Source organism: Loxodonta africana, chromosome 17 (assembly GCF_030014295.1).
Source record: "Loxodonta africana isolate mLoxAfr1 chromosome 17, mLoxAfr1.hap2, whole genome shotgun sequence".
Lineage (NCBI taxonomy): Eukaryota > Metazoa > Chordata > Mammalia > Proboscidea > Elephantidae > Loxodonta > Loxodonta africana.
Genome location: NC_087358.1, coordinates 49,638,420 through 49,654,038, shown reverse-complemented (window position 1 = coordinate 49,654,038; position 15,619 = coordinate 49,638,420). Strand labels below are relative to the sequence as shown.

At 35.9% G+C, this 15,619-nt stretch overlaps 1 protein-coding gene across 7 annotated transcripts in view; it reads left to right on the top strand.

The window, feature by feature from the left end:
• The window catches only part of TDRD3 (tudor domain containing 3), a 221,665-nt gene that overhangs the window by 59,366 nt on the left and 146,680 nt on the right, over nucleotides 1-15,619 (top strand). For all 7 annotated transcript variants that reach the window (XR_010318188.1, XR_010318187.1, XR_010318186.1 and 4 more), the window contains exon 2: nucleotides 12,270-12,354. Coding sequence is in view for 1 of the 7 variants with exons in the window: in XM_064270056.1 (XP_064126126.1) it covers nucleotides 12,270-12,354 (85 nt within the window). In the remaining 6 variants the exon portion in view is untranslated. The remainder of the gene's footprint in view (nucleotides 1-12,269; nucleotides 12,355-15,619) is intronic.

Sequence of the window (15,619 nt, the reverse complement as noted above, 5' to 3'; positions counted from 1 at the left end):
TCTTTGGTTTTTTACACGTTTTAACACGGGGTTGCTTTTATGAGTTGGAATCGACTCTATGGCAGTAGGTTTGCCCAATGCAATACGTTGTTTGCTTTCTTGACTGCTGCCTCCATGGGCATTAATTGTGGTTCCAACTAAAATGAAATCCTTGGCAACTTCAATGTTTTTCCATATATCATGATGTTTCTTATTGGTCCAGTTGTGAAGATTTTTGTTTCCTTTATACTAGTTTTTTTATGTTGAGATATAATACATAGTGAAGACTGTAGTCTTTGATCTACATGAGTAAATGCTTCAGGTCCTCTTCATCTTCAGCAAGCATGGTTGTGTGATCTGCATAATCACAGGTTAATAAATTTTCCTCCAATCCTGTGGTCACATTCTTCTTCATATAGTCTAGCTTCTCAGATTATTTGCTCAGCATACAGATTGAGTAAGTAGGATGAAATAATACAGCCCTGACACACACCTTTCTTGATTTTAAACCACTCAGTATCCCCTTGTACTGTTCGAATGACTGCCTTTTAGTCTGTGTGCATTTTCCTCATGAGCACAGTTAAGTGTTCTGGAATTCCCATTCTTTTTCAGTGTTATCCATAATTTGTTATGATCCACACAGTCCAAAGCCTTTGCATAATTGATAAAACACAGATAAACATCTTTCTGGTATTCTCTGCTTTCACCCAGGATCCATCTGACATCAGCAATGATAACCCTCATTCCTTGTCCACTTCTGAATCTGGCTTGACTTTCTGGCAGTTCCTTATTGATGTACGGCTGCAACTGTTTTTGAATGCTCTTTAGCAAAATTTTACTTGCGTGTGATATTAACGATATTCTTTGATAATTAGTTTTTGCATTCTGTTGGATCACCTTTCTTTGGAATGGTCATGTATATGGATCTCTTCTAGTCAGTTGGCCAGGTAGCTGCCTTCTAAATTTTTTGGCATAGACAAGGGAGCACTTCCAGTGTTGTGTCCCTTTGTTGAAACATCTTAATCGGTATTCAGTCAATTCCTGGAGCCTTGTTTTTCGCCAGTGCCTTCAGTGCAGCTTATACTTCTTCCTTCAGTACCATCCTGAGATGGTTGAACATCGACCAGTTCTTTTTGATACAGTGACTCTGTGTATTTCTTCCATTTTCTTTTTAGGCTTCCTGAGTTGTTCAATATTTTGCCCATAGAATCCTTCAATATTACAACTCAAGGCTTGAATTTTTCTTTAGTTTTCTCAGCTTTAGAAATGCTGAGCATGTTCTTCCTTTTTGGTCCTTATTGTAATTGCTCTAATAAAGATTGGGATAGTAGGTGGCCACTTTACTTAGAAAAGAAAAAAAGCGGTAGTGATAGAAGAGGTACCGGGTTGTTAAGGGAAATGGAAATGAAAGACCTCGTTTTTCATTTCCTACCATTTGTGTGTCATTGTATTCCCCTTCTGAATTACCTTTAGTAGAATTGTGATTATCCTATCTGCCATGCTTATTAAAGATTTGGACATGGAATCCCATGGATTCTTTCAGCTTAATGCTGGTATACCAATTTAAATTCTTGTCAGTACTTTTTCCTGCCCCAGTGGATCTGTAGGAGCCCTCATGGTGTAGTGGTTAAAAGCTTGGCTGCTATCCAAGAGGTCGGTGCTCAGATCCACCAGGCGCTCCTTGGAAACCCTATTGGGCAGTTGTGCTCTGCCCTATAGGGTCACTATGAACAGGAACCAACTTGATGGCACCTAACAATGGCAATAACAACAACAAAACAACATTGTATCTGTAAGCTGTATTGCATTGAGTTCATCTGTACAAAAATAAAATAGTACCTTCTCTCAGGATATGACTCTTAATGGCAAATTTTGTGTCCAAATTCTTATTAGATTTGTTATGTTACTAATCTTGTTAAATATGGTTAAGTATTGTATTTTCCCAAACAACGTTCCTAAATGGAACTTATAAGCCATTTTCCTCTGTCCTAAAAGAGGAGGGCGTCAGCAAGTTAATTATCTAAATGTCCCTGGGTGGGTACAGTAAGTGCCTATAAGAAATAGTAGCAAAAACCAGATTTTAAGCAGTTATGATCCATTTATATTGTAGAGATGGAAACAAGTCGTTGTTGTTAGGTGCCGTCGAGTCAATTCCGACTCAAGAGTGACCCTATGCACCACAGAACGAAACACTGCCCAGTCCTGTGCTATGCTTACAATCGTTGTTATGCTTGAGCCCATTGTTGCAGCCACTGTGTCAGTCCATCTCATTGAGGGTCTTCTTCTTTTCTGCTGACCCGGTACTTTACCAAGCATGATGTCCTTCTCCAGGGACTGATCCCTTCTGACAGCATGTCGAAAGTATGTAAGATGTACTTAGGCAGAGTAAATAGAGAAATCTTTATAGGGTAATTAAAAAATATTTTGAAAAACATTTTGGAATTTGCAGTGGGTCAGAAACTTCCATATTTGCTAAATTCAAAATAACTTTTAATATAAGCAATTTTTAAAATTATCAGTAATATTTTGTTATTTCCTGTCCCTATACTGGCTTGGATAATTCAGAGTTAGTTAATTATTTTATTTTTGGATAAGAAGGAATTCATTTGTTAAATTCCCATTTTGCTATTTGAATGCCATACTTGGGCTGGCAACCTCAATGTGGCAGCAGTTTATCATGTATGGACCAGAAGCCTCTAAAATTACATGAGGCCATTTGATGTAGGTTTTATTCAGATGTAGGTTTTTTTAGGACTACAGTGTGCACTCATTGTCCAGATACCTCCTTTCATTTTTCATAGAGTTCCTATCCATTTGGGTTTTTTGTCATTGTCGTTTTAAAGATCGCTTTCGATGTGTCATCATCCCGGTTCAGATCAGTGTGCAATAATAGAATCTCTTTGTGATTATTTTAAGGAGGCAGGTCTCAGTTTAGACTTGAATGGATGGGTGGAGGTAGGTATCGGGAAAGAGAACTTCAGTGTTTGCTCCGATGGTTCAGTTAGAGCACCCATCCGCCTGTAAAGACACATGAAGTATGAACAGATGGGTTTTGTATCTTTCCAGTTTATGAAACATTTAGGCCAAAACCAAATGATTTGGCAGTTTTTAGTCTGACATAAGCAACTCTGATAAGAACATTTATTATATGCATAATTGTATTCATTGTTCTCCAAATGTCATACAAAGTCCTTTTCCTCTTTTGCTTAAAAAGAAAGTTGGCCAGAAATATTGTATCATTGGAAAGATACTTATGGCACAACAGTGCATATACAAAGACAACTTGGAAGTGTACAGGAGCAAATAAGCCGATAACTGAAATAAAACTATTATGTGCAGTAAGTACAGAGGGTGTGTGCCAGATGTAGGCTGAAACTTGTTTGGCCTGTACCAAGGCTTTACAAAACAACTGAAAGCTAACGACTGGATCTGGCTGTAACTACTTTACCTGTTTACCCTTCTGCAGACCGTCAAGAGGAGCTGAGCTGTGGCTGCCCACTTTAGAGGAGCCTGTGCTCTTTAGTTTGCCTTGGTCCTCCTTATTAGGTGGGTATCTTAGCCAGCGGATAAGGTGGACTCAAGAATTTTACCTGCTATTAGAGGAATGGATCAAAGGAAAATTGTCTCTCTCTCTCTTTACTGATCGTGTCATGGGGACCTACCGCCTGGATTTTATAAATGGGATTAAAATGATGTTGTTTATTTTATTGAAGTTTTCTGTGAATTGACTGGCTTAAACTAGGGGTTAGGCATGTATGTTTTCTATGCAGAGTATCTTCTGTACAGGAGGTGAAGATGGTTTTGGTAGTGGCGTTTATTCAATGTTCAGTATTTTTATTGAATATATGTCGAATGTTTACAGTAGGAAGAAAGACCCTCCCTGAAGTTGGTGGATAACAATTATTTTTAAAGATGTTCTTTCTGAAGTAAAGGGGATCAGAATTACAAATAAAGCAACTTACGAGTGAGATGGAATTTGAACATCTGTTGATGAAGAAAAGGGGGCGTTTTCTGAAATCATCTTTTTTAATTTCAGCGTTTATTAAAGGGATGATTTAAAATTTTATTACTTGAAGATAAAATTAGTCAGAAAGTGTTAATCTATTCAGTGAGTATCAAGTAGAAACTTAGCCCTCTAGTGTCCCACATAGTTCTACTCTGTCCTATAGGGTCGCTATGAGTCGGAATCGACGCTACGGCACTGGGTTGGGTTAGCGTCCCACATGTCAGTAAAGTATATTCGCATGTATTTTTAGTTCAGAGCAGCAATGAGTGGATCTATAATGTTACTATTCCAAAATCTCGACTAGAAAGGGAAAAAAAAGTGTGTTTTTGCTGGCTGTTTTAGTGAACAAGAGTTCCCTGGGATCCCTTTCTTCTTTACGGTCCGTGCCCTTGGGTTTTATGTCCTCAAAGATGGCACATGGGAACTGATGATAATCCTCTTCCTTGAAGGGCAGTCATGCAGGTGTGCACAGGGATCAAATCCTGCCTGGCACCTGATCCAGCTTTCAGCCCCTTTCCTTCTTGGTGACCACTTTAATTCACCACTTGGTCAATCCTATTTGCTTTGTCCTTTCAGTTATTGTGTTACTGTAGTATGTTTTGAAGCCGATTTGAGATTTGACTTTTTACTTTACCACTTGCTTTATTCATTGATAATATTGGGAGTTTAAAGGTTTACAGAAGCAAAAAGATTAACTTGTGAACCACAACAAAAAAAACCAAACCCAAGTTATGGTTAGTTTAGGTTCAGTCCTTCTGTGAAAATGGTCCAATATTTACAGATTGGTCACTAAGATGTTACTCAGGGAGAGATGTGAATAGGTCTCCTGTTTTTTGATAATTATGGAGTAAAGCTGAAAGGCTCAAGTCCGTTGATTTTTCAGAATAAGAGGGGTAAGGCAGACCTTGTATAACTTTGACATTGAGACTCAGACACATTTCGTTGTTTTCAGTGAATAAAATTGGGAATTGTAGATGCAAGCAGTGCAAGTGATTTCCCTGGTTTCTAGGTTTCTTCTTTTGGTGGAGGCTAGAATTGCGAGGAGAGATTTTTGAATATACAGTGAAACCTGTCAGAGCCGGAACTTGATGAAACTGTCTTGTTTTTATGAGTCTTCTGAGTTTTCCACCTTTGACAAGGTGCAGTCTTACAACTTTTCTCTCACTCTCTGTTAGTGTGAAATATTTGCGTTTTCCGCCTTTGACAGGTTTCCGCCTTATACAGGTTCTAGCTTTCACAGGTTTTACTGTGTATGCTCTTGAAAAGGCCTTTTAAAGCCATTATTTGAAATAAATCACATGGTAATTGATGTACATACGGGTAAAGTCAAATATTCACTTCCTTATGGCTTCTGCCTTTAGAATTTTCATTGGACTTTCTCCCTCTCCCTTTTTAGTAGATTTTATTTTTGAGGGGCGGTTTTGGATTTACAGAAAAATTGTGCAGAAAGTAGAGTTCCTATATACAACTCTCCTCCTGCACAAAGTTTCTGCTATTATTAACATCTTGCATTCATGTGGTACACTTGTTAAAACTGATGACTCAATGTTGTTATGTTATTGCTAACTACAGTCCATAGGATTCACTGTTTGTGTTGTAGAGTCCAGTGGGTTTTAACAAATGCAGAATGTCCTGTATCCACCATTAGAGTATCATATGGAATATTTTCACTGCCCCCAAAATGACCTGTGCTCCACCTATTCATCACTTTCCTCTCCTTCTGGCACTTTGTAACTACTTATCTTTTTATTATCTCTATAGTTTTGCTTTTTCCAGAATGTCATGTAATTGGAATCATACAGTATGTAGCCTTTTTCATACTGGGTTCTTTTGTTTAGCAGAATGCATTTAAGGTTCCTCCATGTGTTTTCGTGGCTTGATAGCTAATTTCTCTCTGTTGCCAAATAATACTCCATTGTATGGATATACCACAGTTTGTTTATTCATTCACCTATCGAAGGACATCTTGGTTGCTCCCAGTTTTTGAAAATAATGAATAAAGTTGATATAAACATTTCCATCACATTCGGGTATGTATCTAACAGTGCAATTGCTGGATTGAATAATAAACCTAGGTTTTTTTTTTTTTTTTTGCTTTGTAAGATGCTACCATGCTGTCTTTCACATTGGCTGTACCATTTTGCATTTCCACCAGCAGTGAATCAGAGTTCCTGTGGCTCTGCATCTTCACCAGCATTTGATGGTGTCAGTGATTTGGATTTAGCTGTTCTAATTGGAGCCCTGGTGGTGCAGTGGTTAAGAGCTTGGCTGCAAACCAAAATGTCGGCAGTTCCTGGGAAATCCTATGGGGCAGTTCTGCTCTGTCCTGTAGGGTTGCTATGAGTTGTAAATGACTCGACGGCATGTAACAACAATAGGTATATAGTAGTATCTCGTTGCTTTGATTTGTAATTCCTTAATGACAGATGGCATTGAGCATTTTTTCATCTGCTTACTTGCCATTTGTGTATCTTTTATGAGGTGTCCAGATCTTTTGTCCATTTTGTAATTGTGTTGTTTGTTTTCTTATTGAGTTTTAAGAATTCTTTGTATATTTTGGATACAGTCTTTTATCGGATATGTGTTCTGCACGTATTTTTTTCTCCTAGTCTGTGACTTGTCTTTTCATTCTCTTAACAGTATCTTTTTCAGAGAATAAATTTTTAATTTTAATGAAGTCCAACTTAACTGATTTTTTTTTTTTTTAAATGTATTGTGCTTTTGGTGTTGTATCTAAAAAGTCATTTCAAAGCCCAGGATCACCTAGATTTTCTCCTATGTTGTCTTCTTGAAGTTGTATAGTTTTGAGTCTTACATTTAGGTCTCTGATCCATTTTGAGTTAATTTCTATGAAAGACGCAAGCTCTGTGTGTAGATTCCTTTGGGGCGGGGTGGGGGGGACATATTTGCAGTTTTTCCAGTACCGTTTACTAAAACGACTATCCTTTCTCCGTGAATAACTTTCGTTTCTTTGTCAGAGGTCTGTTTACTGTACTGGTGTGGGTGTATTTCTGGGTCCTCTATTCTGTTCCACTGATCTGTTTTTCTATTCCTTCACCATTACTACACTGTTGTGGTCAATGTAGCTTTATAGTAAGTCTTGAAGTCGAGTAGTGTTAGTTCTCCAACTCTGCTCTTTTTCAGTACAGTGTTGGCTATTCTGGTTCCTTTGCCTTTCCATATAAACTTTAGAACCAGTTTTTTGATACCTATAAAATAACTTGCTGGGATTTTTTGACTGGGATTGTATAGATCAAGTTGGGAAAAATTGACATCTTAACGACATTAAGTCTTCATATCTATAAACATGGAATATCTCTCCTTGTATTCACATTTTTGAATTTTCATCAGAGTTTTCCTCCCCCTCATGTATATCCTGTACATAGTTTGGTAGATTTATACCTAAGTATTTCATTAAAAAAATTTTTTTGGTGCTAATGTAAATGATGTTGTGTTATAAATTTCAAATTCCAATTGTTCATTGTTGGTATATAAGAAAGCAGCCTTGCTACCTGCTACCTTGCTGTAATTGCTTAATAGTTCTAGGAGGTTTCTTTCCCTTTAGTTTTTCTTTTTTTGGTCAGTTCTTTGGGATTTTCTAATTAGACAATTGTATCATCTGTAAACAAGGGCAGTTTTATTTCTTCTTTCCCACTTTGTCTACTTTTTATTTCTTTTCTTGTCTAATTGCATTAGGTAGGACTTCCAATATGATATTCAGTAGGAGTGGTAAGAAGAAACATCTTTGCCTTATTTCTGATCTTAGTAGGAAAGCATCTAGTTTTCATCTTTAAGTATGGTGCCAGCATGTGTTTTTTTATAGATAAACTTTATCCAGTTGAGGATGTTTCCCTTATTCCTAGTTTGCTGGGAGTTTTTTTTTTTTTTTAATCATGAATGAGTGTTGGGTTTTGCCAAATGCTTTTTCCGTATCTATTGATAAGATCATATGATTTTTCTTCTTTACCCTGTTGATATGATCAGTGATATTAATTGATTTGCAAACGTAGAGCCAGCTTTGCATACCTAGGATAAATCCCATTTGGTCATGGTGTATACCGTATTTTTATGCAAATAATGTGGGCCCTCTACGTTTGTTTGTCACCCACCCCCCCCGCGAGGTATTTTCGTAAGTGCCACTATGGAAATATTTTTGTATGTTGCTGTAAAAAAATTAGCACAGCACGCTTACAAATGTACCTTACAGTGGAGGAAGGGATCAACTGACAAACAGTCATAGAAGGTACATGTTATTTGTGTAAAAATACAGTAATTTTTTTTTTTTTTTTTTTTTTAACACATTGTGGGCTTTGGTTAAAATTTTGTTGAGGATTTTTGGAAGATACTGGGCTGTAATTTTTCTTCTTAGTAATGTCTTTGAGTTCAGTATTAGGTAATGCATACCTCATTGAACGAGTTGGGAAGTGATCCCTCCTATTCTTTTTTTTGGAAGAGTTCGAGAAGGATTGGTATAAATTCTTTAGTAGCATTCACCAGTCAAACCATCTGCACTTGGCGTTTTCTATTTTGGAAGGTTATTAATTGTTAATTAAACTTCTTTAATAGATACAGACCTATTCAGGTGATCTATTTCTCCTTGGGTGAGTTTCTGTAGGTTGTGTCTTTCAAAGAATTTGTTCATTTCGTATAAGTAACCAAATTTTTGGACATAGAGTTGTTCGTAGTATTTTTTTCCTATCGTTTTAATGTCCAGGGAGTCAGTTGTGATGGTCCCTTTTTCATTTCTACAGCTAGTAATTTGTTTATCAATTTTGTTGATTTTTTTTCAAAGAACTAGCTTTTGATTTCATTGATTTTTTCTGTATTAGTTTCTTATTTTCAATTTCATTGACTTCTGGACTTCCTCTTTTTATATGTTGTAGGAATGGGTATTTTTATTCCAACAATTTTTGAATCTCTAATTTGGTTTTTGGTTTAATCATTAGTTAATATTAGTTTCTGGACCTTTTACTGTGAAACTAGAACTATTCTTGTTTAAAATATTTTGGAACTCACTGATTGAATTTGCCTAGTTGTGCTGTGGGTGTTGTTTTGGTGAAGTGTCTAATTGATTAGATAATTGATTTGTATAGATGTTAGCTTTTCTTTATGAGAAGTCCGTATCCTAATACTAGCATTAGTTGTTTCATAAGTAAAAGTAGTGTGTTGTAATGAAAAGTTATCACAACATGGGCTGAACTGTGAGTAAGGAGGTACACGTGGATATTTGTTTTAACTTTGCCATTATTTAAGTTTGTATTTTTTCAGCAAGTTTAATTAACATCTCTAGTCCCCTTTTCTTTATCTGTAAAACTGAAGAGGTAACCTTTAATTATCTTTTAAGATCTATACTAATTTATCAGACATCCTATAATTTTTTAATTTTAATTGCCCTTCTAGAAAACAGCATAGTCTATCAGTTGCTATATACTGTATTTCCAGTGTGTGGGAGTTTGGAAATTGTGTTTTTGTAATTAACCAATCAACATTTAATATATCATCCATATTCCTTTGTGTACTGTTGCTTTCTAAAATTGGTCTCAACCTATACTTAAAATTTCTCGTTTTCTAGCCACAGTGGTCTGGGATAACACCTCTAGGACGTGCTTCACACCTTCTTAAGTCCATGTTTTGCTCATACTGTTCCCTTTCTATGAACATTCCCCCTTTGTATCCCTGTATCATTTCTTTTATAATTACTTTGGCCTTGTATGATTATTATGTATATATTGTGTTATGCTGTATATGAGACTGTGCACTCTTTGAAGACAAGTGTTTAATATTCATCTCCTTACTAACCTTCATGCTGATTGGCCCAGTACTTTTTATATGATAGAGTCTTAATTAATGTGTGTAGAATCAAATATGTGAGATGATATGTAATTTACTACAGACCTCGTCTACATTCCAGAGGAGGGATGAGAATCAGGATCAGCCCAAAGCTGATGCCTATGAGGTGGAGGTCAGACAACTCCACTCTCCAACTTTTTCACCATATCTGACACCAGCCGTCCTCACCACAGCACTGTCCACTTCTCTGCTGGGTTCAACAATTTGTTGCAATGGCCATACAGAACTCACAGACCATATTCACGATTATGTGATTTACTGGGGAAGTAATAGGCTACAATTTGGGATCAGGATCAACTTGCAGGTAACAGGATACAATTCAAGAGCCAGGATACAGTTCTTCAGTCAGGACAGCTGTCAACCAAGACAGGTATCAGCTTCTTGGCCATGCCCTGGTAGGGAAAGCGTTAGCAGCTTCTTAGCTCCTCCAGCAAGTGCCCAGAGGCACCCTATTCTGCCAAGAAGCCTCCAGCTCGAAGTCACTGAGCTCTCTCCGGCTCAGTGGGTCGGCAAGCTCACTGTAGCTGCCTCGCAGCAGTCTTCTGGTTCCCGCTGCTTGTACTGCTGCTGCCATTTCTCTGCCACTGGCTGCTGCTGTGGTTGCTGCTGATTTTGGTTTCTTTTGTCGTCTCCAGTGTTACACCTCTCTCTCACCTGTGTCTAGGAGGTTCTCAGTGCAGGGATCCTGGGTCCAAAGTACGCTCTCTGCTCCAGGCTCTTCTTCCTGGTAGCAAGACTCCCCCCAATCTCTGTGGGACTGGCCCTTATGTAAGCCTGCTCTTTGTCAATTTCAAGGTATGGGCCTCCCACCAGGACCATGAGCTGACCAATCCCTTTGGTAGACCACAGTCACTTAACTTGTATACTAATTGACCCATTTCCACAAGGTCACTTAATCTTATTGGGTGATTTTATGCATCCTATTTGCATAGTAAACTAACCAATTCCATTGCAAGATGGTGGACTAGCTAATCATTTTGGCAGAATTATAAACCCAAGTCCAGAAAGGCCATATATAAGAGAAACCCATTGCACCACAAACAGTGAAAAATTCATAGGTTAATAAAGACATTAACTTAGCAATTCTGAATTGAAGTAGTATTTTAGCCATCCTAGTTTACTGCAAACATTTATGCTCTGTGATCACTTACATACTGGCATTCCTGCCCTCCATCTAAACATTCTTGTTGATTTGTCTGTACACTTATGCTTCTTTTTCCGTTTGTGTCCCACTTAACTACTTGCCTTCATTCCTCGTTGTAGTTTAGCACTGTCATTTTTTAAACTTTTAATGGTACCTAATTTTGTTAACATTCTTGGTTCGATTTATATGTACTCTTTTTTGATGTGGTCTGTTTCATAGGTTTGTCAATTTTATCTCCAGTAGTTCTTTTATACATTATTATTCTTTCTTTTCATCTCATTTTCTTTTGAGAAGTCATTCAATCTTTGTTTCTTAAAGGAACGTGTTTTTTAGATTGTGTTCTCCAGGTAGGATTTACATTGACTTAGTGTCTTAGAATAAGTCTAAAGTTGAGACTGATCGTGGAATTGCTGGGCGTCAAGAATGAGCTTGAGTTTCGCTCTGTCAGACTTGAAGTTTTAGATGCGTGGAAGAGTGTCTGCAGTGGACATACTTATTACAAAATTATGAGACATTATTGGGCATTTTACAAGTGGACTTTTTGGGAGTAGGATCTGAAATGTAGAATTTATTAAAGGATTTTAAAATGGCCATGTTGGGTGTCGGTGAGTGGGTAGACATAATTTTTCATTGTTTAGATTCAATAATCTGTTTCGATTGTCTCGGATAGAAGTGTGGTTGGTTTGGACTGGATAAAAGGACAGAGGGCAAATAAGACTGAGTAAAAAAACAGAAAACAAAGACAGGACAAGTAAAAGGTGTGTGGTAAAAAGTTGCCTGTTTTGTGCCACTTGGAGTCAATAGAATTTATTGAAGGATTCTTGAGAACATTATGTTAAAGAAAGGGGACTTTAGAAACTGATGTAAGAAAGTAGCTTAAGGACATTTCTGTTGGACTAAGTTAAAAAATGCATGATTTTCAGTTTAATTTTTACATCATATCTCAGTCTCTTTTAAGAACTTACTGTGTTACCATATATTAAGTCAGATATTATAATAGCAAAGCATATCTCATGCATTCCTTAAGAAGTATATCAACTTTTAAATAGCCTTTCTGAGAAATCATATGGATAACCTTATTAATAGAAAGTCCTTTTAAGGATACAAAAAAGAAAAAATATACATTTTCCATTATGTTTTATCAGAAATAGCAAATAAATGGTAATATCTAGGACTTTTTTCTAGTATTTGGAGTAGAAGCACTTTATATTAGAGAACAGAATCCTATGTAGACTTAAGATAATAATTTTGATTTTAGAAAATATTAATCCATTTATTTTACTTTAACAGGTATCTTTCAGATGAAGGCATTGAAGCTTGTACAAGTTCTCCTGACAAAGTCAATGTAAATGACATCATCCCGATTGCTCTCAATGTAGGTTATTTTATTAATTTATAAACACTTTTAACATGGAAGCTATATTCATGAAAAATTTCTCATAGAATAAGCTATATTTTATGATAAGTAATATAGAGAATACTTTTTTATTGTCCATTTTAAGTTGCAGTGATGTTTGCTGAATTTGATGATCTCAAATCAGCCGACTTTATTAGAAATGTGTGTTTCGTAGCATTTATTTCACAGAATCCAATGACGAAGAAAAATAATGCAATTAATACTAGTTTTTTTAACCCAGTGATCAGTTATAGAGTTTCATAATATGGCTATGTAATAGCAGTGAAATCTGACTATATTCATTTCAAAGAAACTCTAGCCAGGTTATGTTTTGACAATTGGATTTGTTGTTTCAGAGTAACTTTTCCTAATGAAAAAAGTAATATGTACCTCTTGTAGGAAACTTGAGAAAATAAAGAAAAGCAAAATATGAAAACTAAACCCACCTGTAATTACTGTTACGTTTTCACATGGATTTCTTTTCTGTCTCTCATTACCTTTTTCATAATTGGAATTGGCTTTTGATTTTGTTGTTGTTTGAAATATAAATATAAGCAAACTAATATTCTTTTTCAATCCCTCAGCTACTCCTGTGGAAGTTTTTCATGTTACCTTTTCAATTACAGTTTATTAACAATAAAATTTGTATATTTCAATACGTGATCAATGAAATTCACAGTAGAACTATTTTCTGACAATTGCATCACGTCGTTACAAAGTGAGTTTAATGGAAGGTGGAGATGATATTAATAAGAGCATTTAAAATGAAATATATTACTTTTTAACTTCTTTAAAATTGCTTAAATTTATACAACTAAATTTGAGTTTAAACATATAAAAATTATGCTCTGAACTCTCTTTTTTTTCCAGTTTTTAAAATTTTATCTAATAAGACTGAAAAATTATTTGTTTCTGAACTGAATATTTAGGCTTTTAACAAAGGAAAGACAAAAGATTTTTAGAGTAAGCACTAGTTAGAAATTTTACATGTTATTTATGAGTACAAATAGTAGTAGTCCCTAGACACTTCAACTTTCTTTGACTTGCACTGGGAAATTAGTGAATTCTACTAGTGAATTCAACTTTTTATCAGTGTTACAAAAACTGTACTTTATTTCTATGTTTATTTAAGAAAAGAAAAACTTTCTAGAAATGATAGGAAGGTGATTTTGTGACAATTATCTATTCTTTTTCTTATTTATATACTTAGGTAAGATATATATGTATTTATATAAAAAGTGTTTTTATATTTTTCATAGTAGTGAACTAGCTATAATTTTATGTGAAATTAATCAAGATGAAGTATTTGTGCTGTGCACACAAGAGATACAAGATAACTATTTCTGAATGAATGAATTTGTCTTTATAATTTTCTCTGACGTATATAGTTGAAACCCCGATCCAAAGCTACTATGATATATGATAAAACAAAACAAAAACTTTTAATCAGGGTGAACCTCACACTAAACAGATTATTTTTCAAGTCTATTACCTTTTAATAGAGTCAGGCAATTAGAGTATCCTGTTGAATTTTTTCAATTGAGTGATGGTGTTTTTATTAATCAGTAATAATACCCTGGTGGCATAGTAGTTAAGAGCTATGCCTGCTAACCAAAAGATTGTCAGTTGAAATCCACCAGGTGCTCCTTTGAAACCCTATGGGGCAGTTGTACTCAGTCCTACTGGGTCGCTATGAGTTGGAATTGACTCGATGGCAGTGAGTTTGGTTTTGGCTGATAATTTAACATTAATTATTGTAAGATTGGACATCTTAATTGTACAGTTTTTTTTTTTTTTTAACCTACCAGGAAAATACAATGAATATATGAGATTTTTGTTTTGTGGGTCCTCATGAGCATTCATGTGTTTGATTATCTCCTAGAAGAACTCTTGGGACTCAGCACATGCTCGTGGGTAAGGTTTATTACAGAGAAAACATACACAACGGGACTGGCAATGGAAAAAGACACAGTAGTGTGGAGAAATCTATGTACAAGCTTTCTTATGTTCTCTTCCCTCTGTGAAGGGACACACTGAGCTTGCGCTTTTTCTCCAGCAATGAAAAATGCAATGGCATGTGTACAATATTTCTGCCCAGAGAAGCTCATTACAGACTTGGTGCCCAAGGCTTTTATTGTTCTGGTCATGAAGGTAGCTTCTACCTATCATGTAGCAAAGTTCCAGACTCCTAGAAAAAAAAGCAGGTGTTCACCATAAATCACGTTGTGTGTACAAACAGTCTAAACAGTGAACCACACTTTCAGGTAGGGAATGGTTGAAATGCCAGGTTCCCAGATGTCAGCCTAGGGCCAACATTGTAAGCAGGCTCTTCTAAACACAGCAGGCTCAGCCTGCTGTGTAAACTGTTTTCTGCATAGATTTTTATGTGGAAAAGGAGAGTCCTTAATTTTGTTTTCTGTAAAGTGGAAAATAAGAATATTGAGGAAAGGAATTGAAATCAAGGATGTAGTTCTGGGGTACAAATAACTGAATTATTCAGAAAGAAAATTAAGCGGTAGTCCAGTCTTAAATTACTGAACACTCTTTGTAAAAATTAAAAAGCAAGTTATTTTTTAAAAATTTCTCTGAGATTCTGTGTAGTATAAAATGATTTACCGAGTAGATATTCTATTGAACTTGAGGAAATAGTAATCTTTGTGTGTGTATGTGTACATGTGTGTGTCTGTGTATATGTAGCTGGATGCTTTATGAATTATAAGAAAAATTTAATAGACTAAATATCTACTGCATTTTTTTTATGTTCAGTGTAAAAGTATTCTTGGACCCAGTTATTCTAGTGATCCTGATAAAATGGGGCCTGGATAATAAAGCCATTGCAGTATTACAAGTTGACTTTGAATTTAGGATCTTCAAAGATTTTTTTTTTTTTACTAAAAATACATTAAAATATCATTTATTTATTATATGTGTGTATAATTTTTTTAAAGTATTATGCAAACTTTGAATATATTGTCTTTAGCCTGACAATAGCTTTGTGAGATAGGGTTGGTGAGCAGTCAGGGTGTTCTCTGCTTGTGGTACCAATTACATCAGACCAGTTCAGGAAACCTCATCCTCCCTTCCCTGGTCAGTCCAGACCCCAGGTGCTCCACACAGCCCTTTCTCTCTCATCCCCATTTACCCAGGGCTTGCTGGCCCCCTCTGTGTCTTATGTCCAAAAATTTGTTGAAACGAGTCACAAATTGTGGTAAAGGGGCTATCCTTAATAGAAGGAAAAAAGATA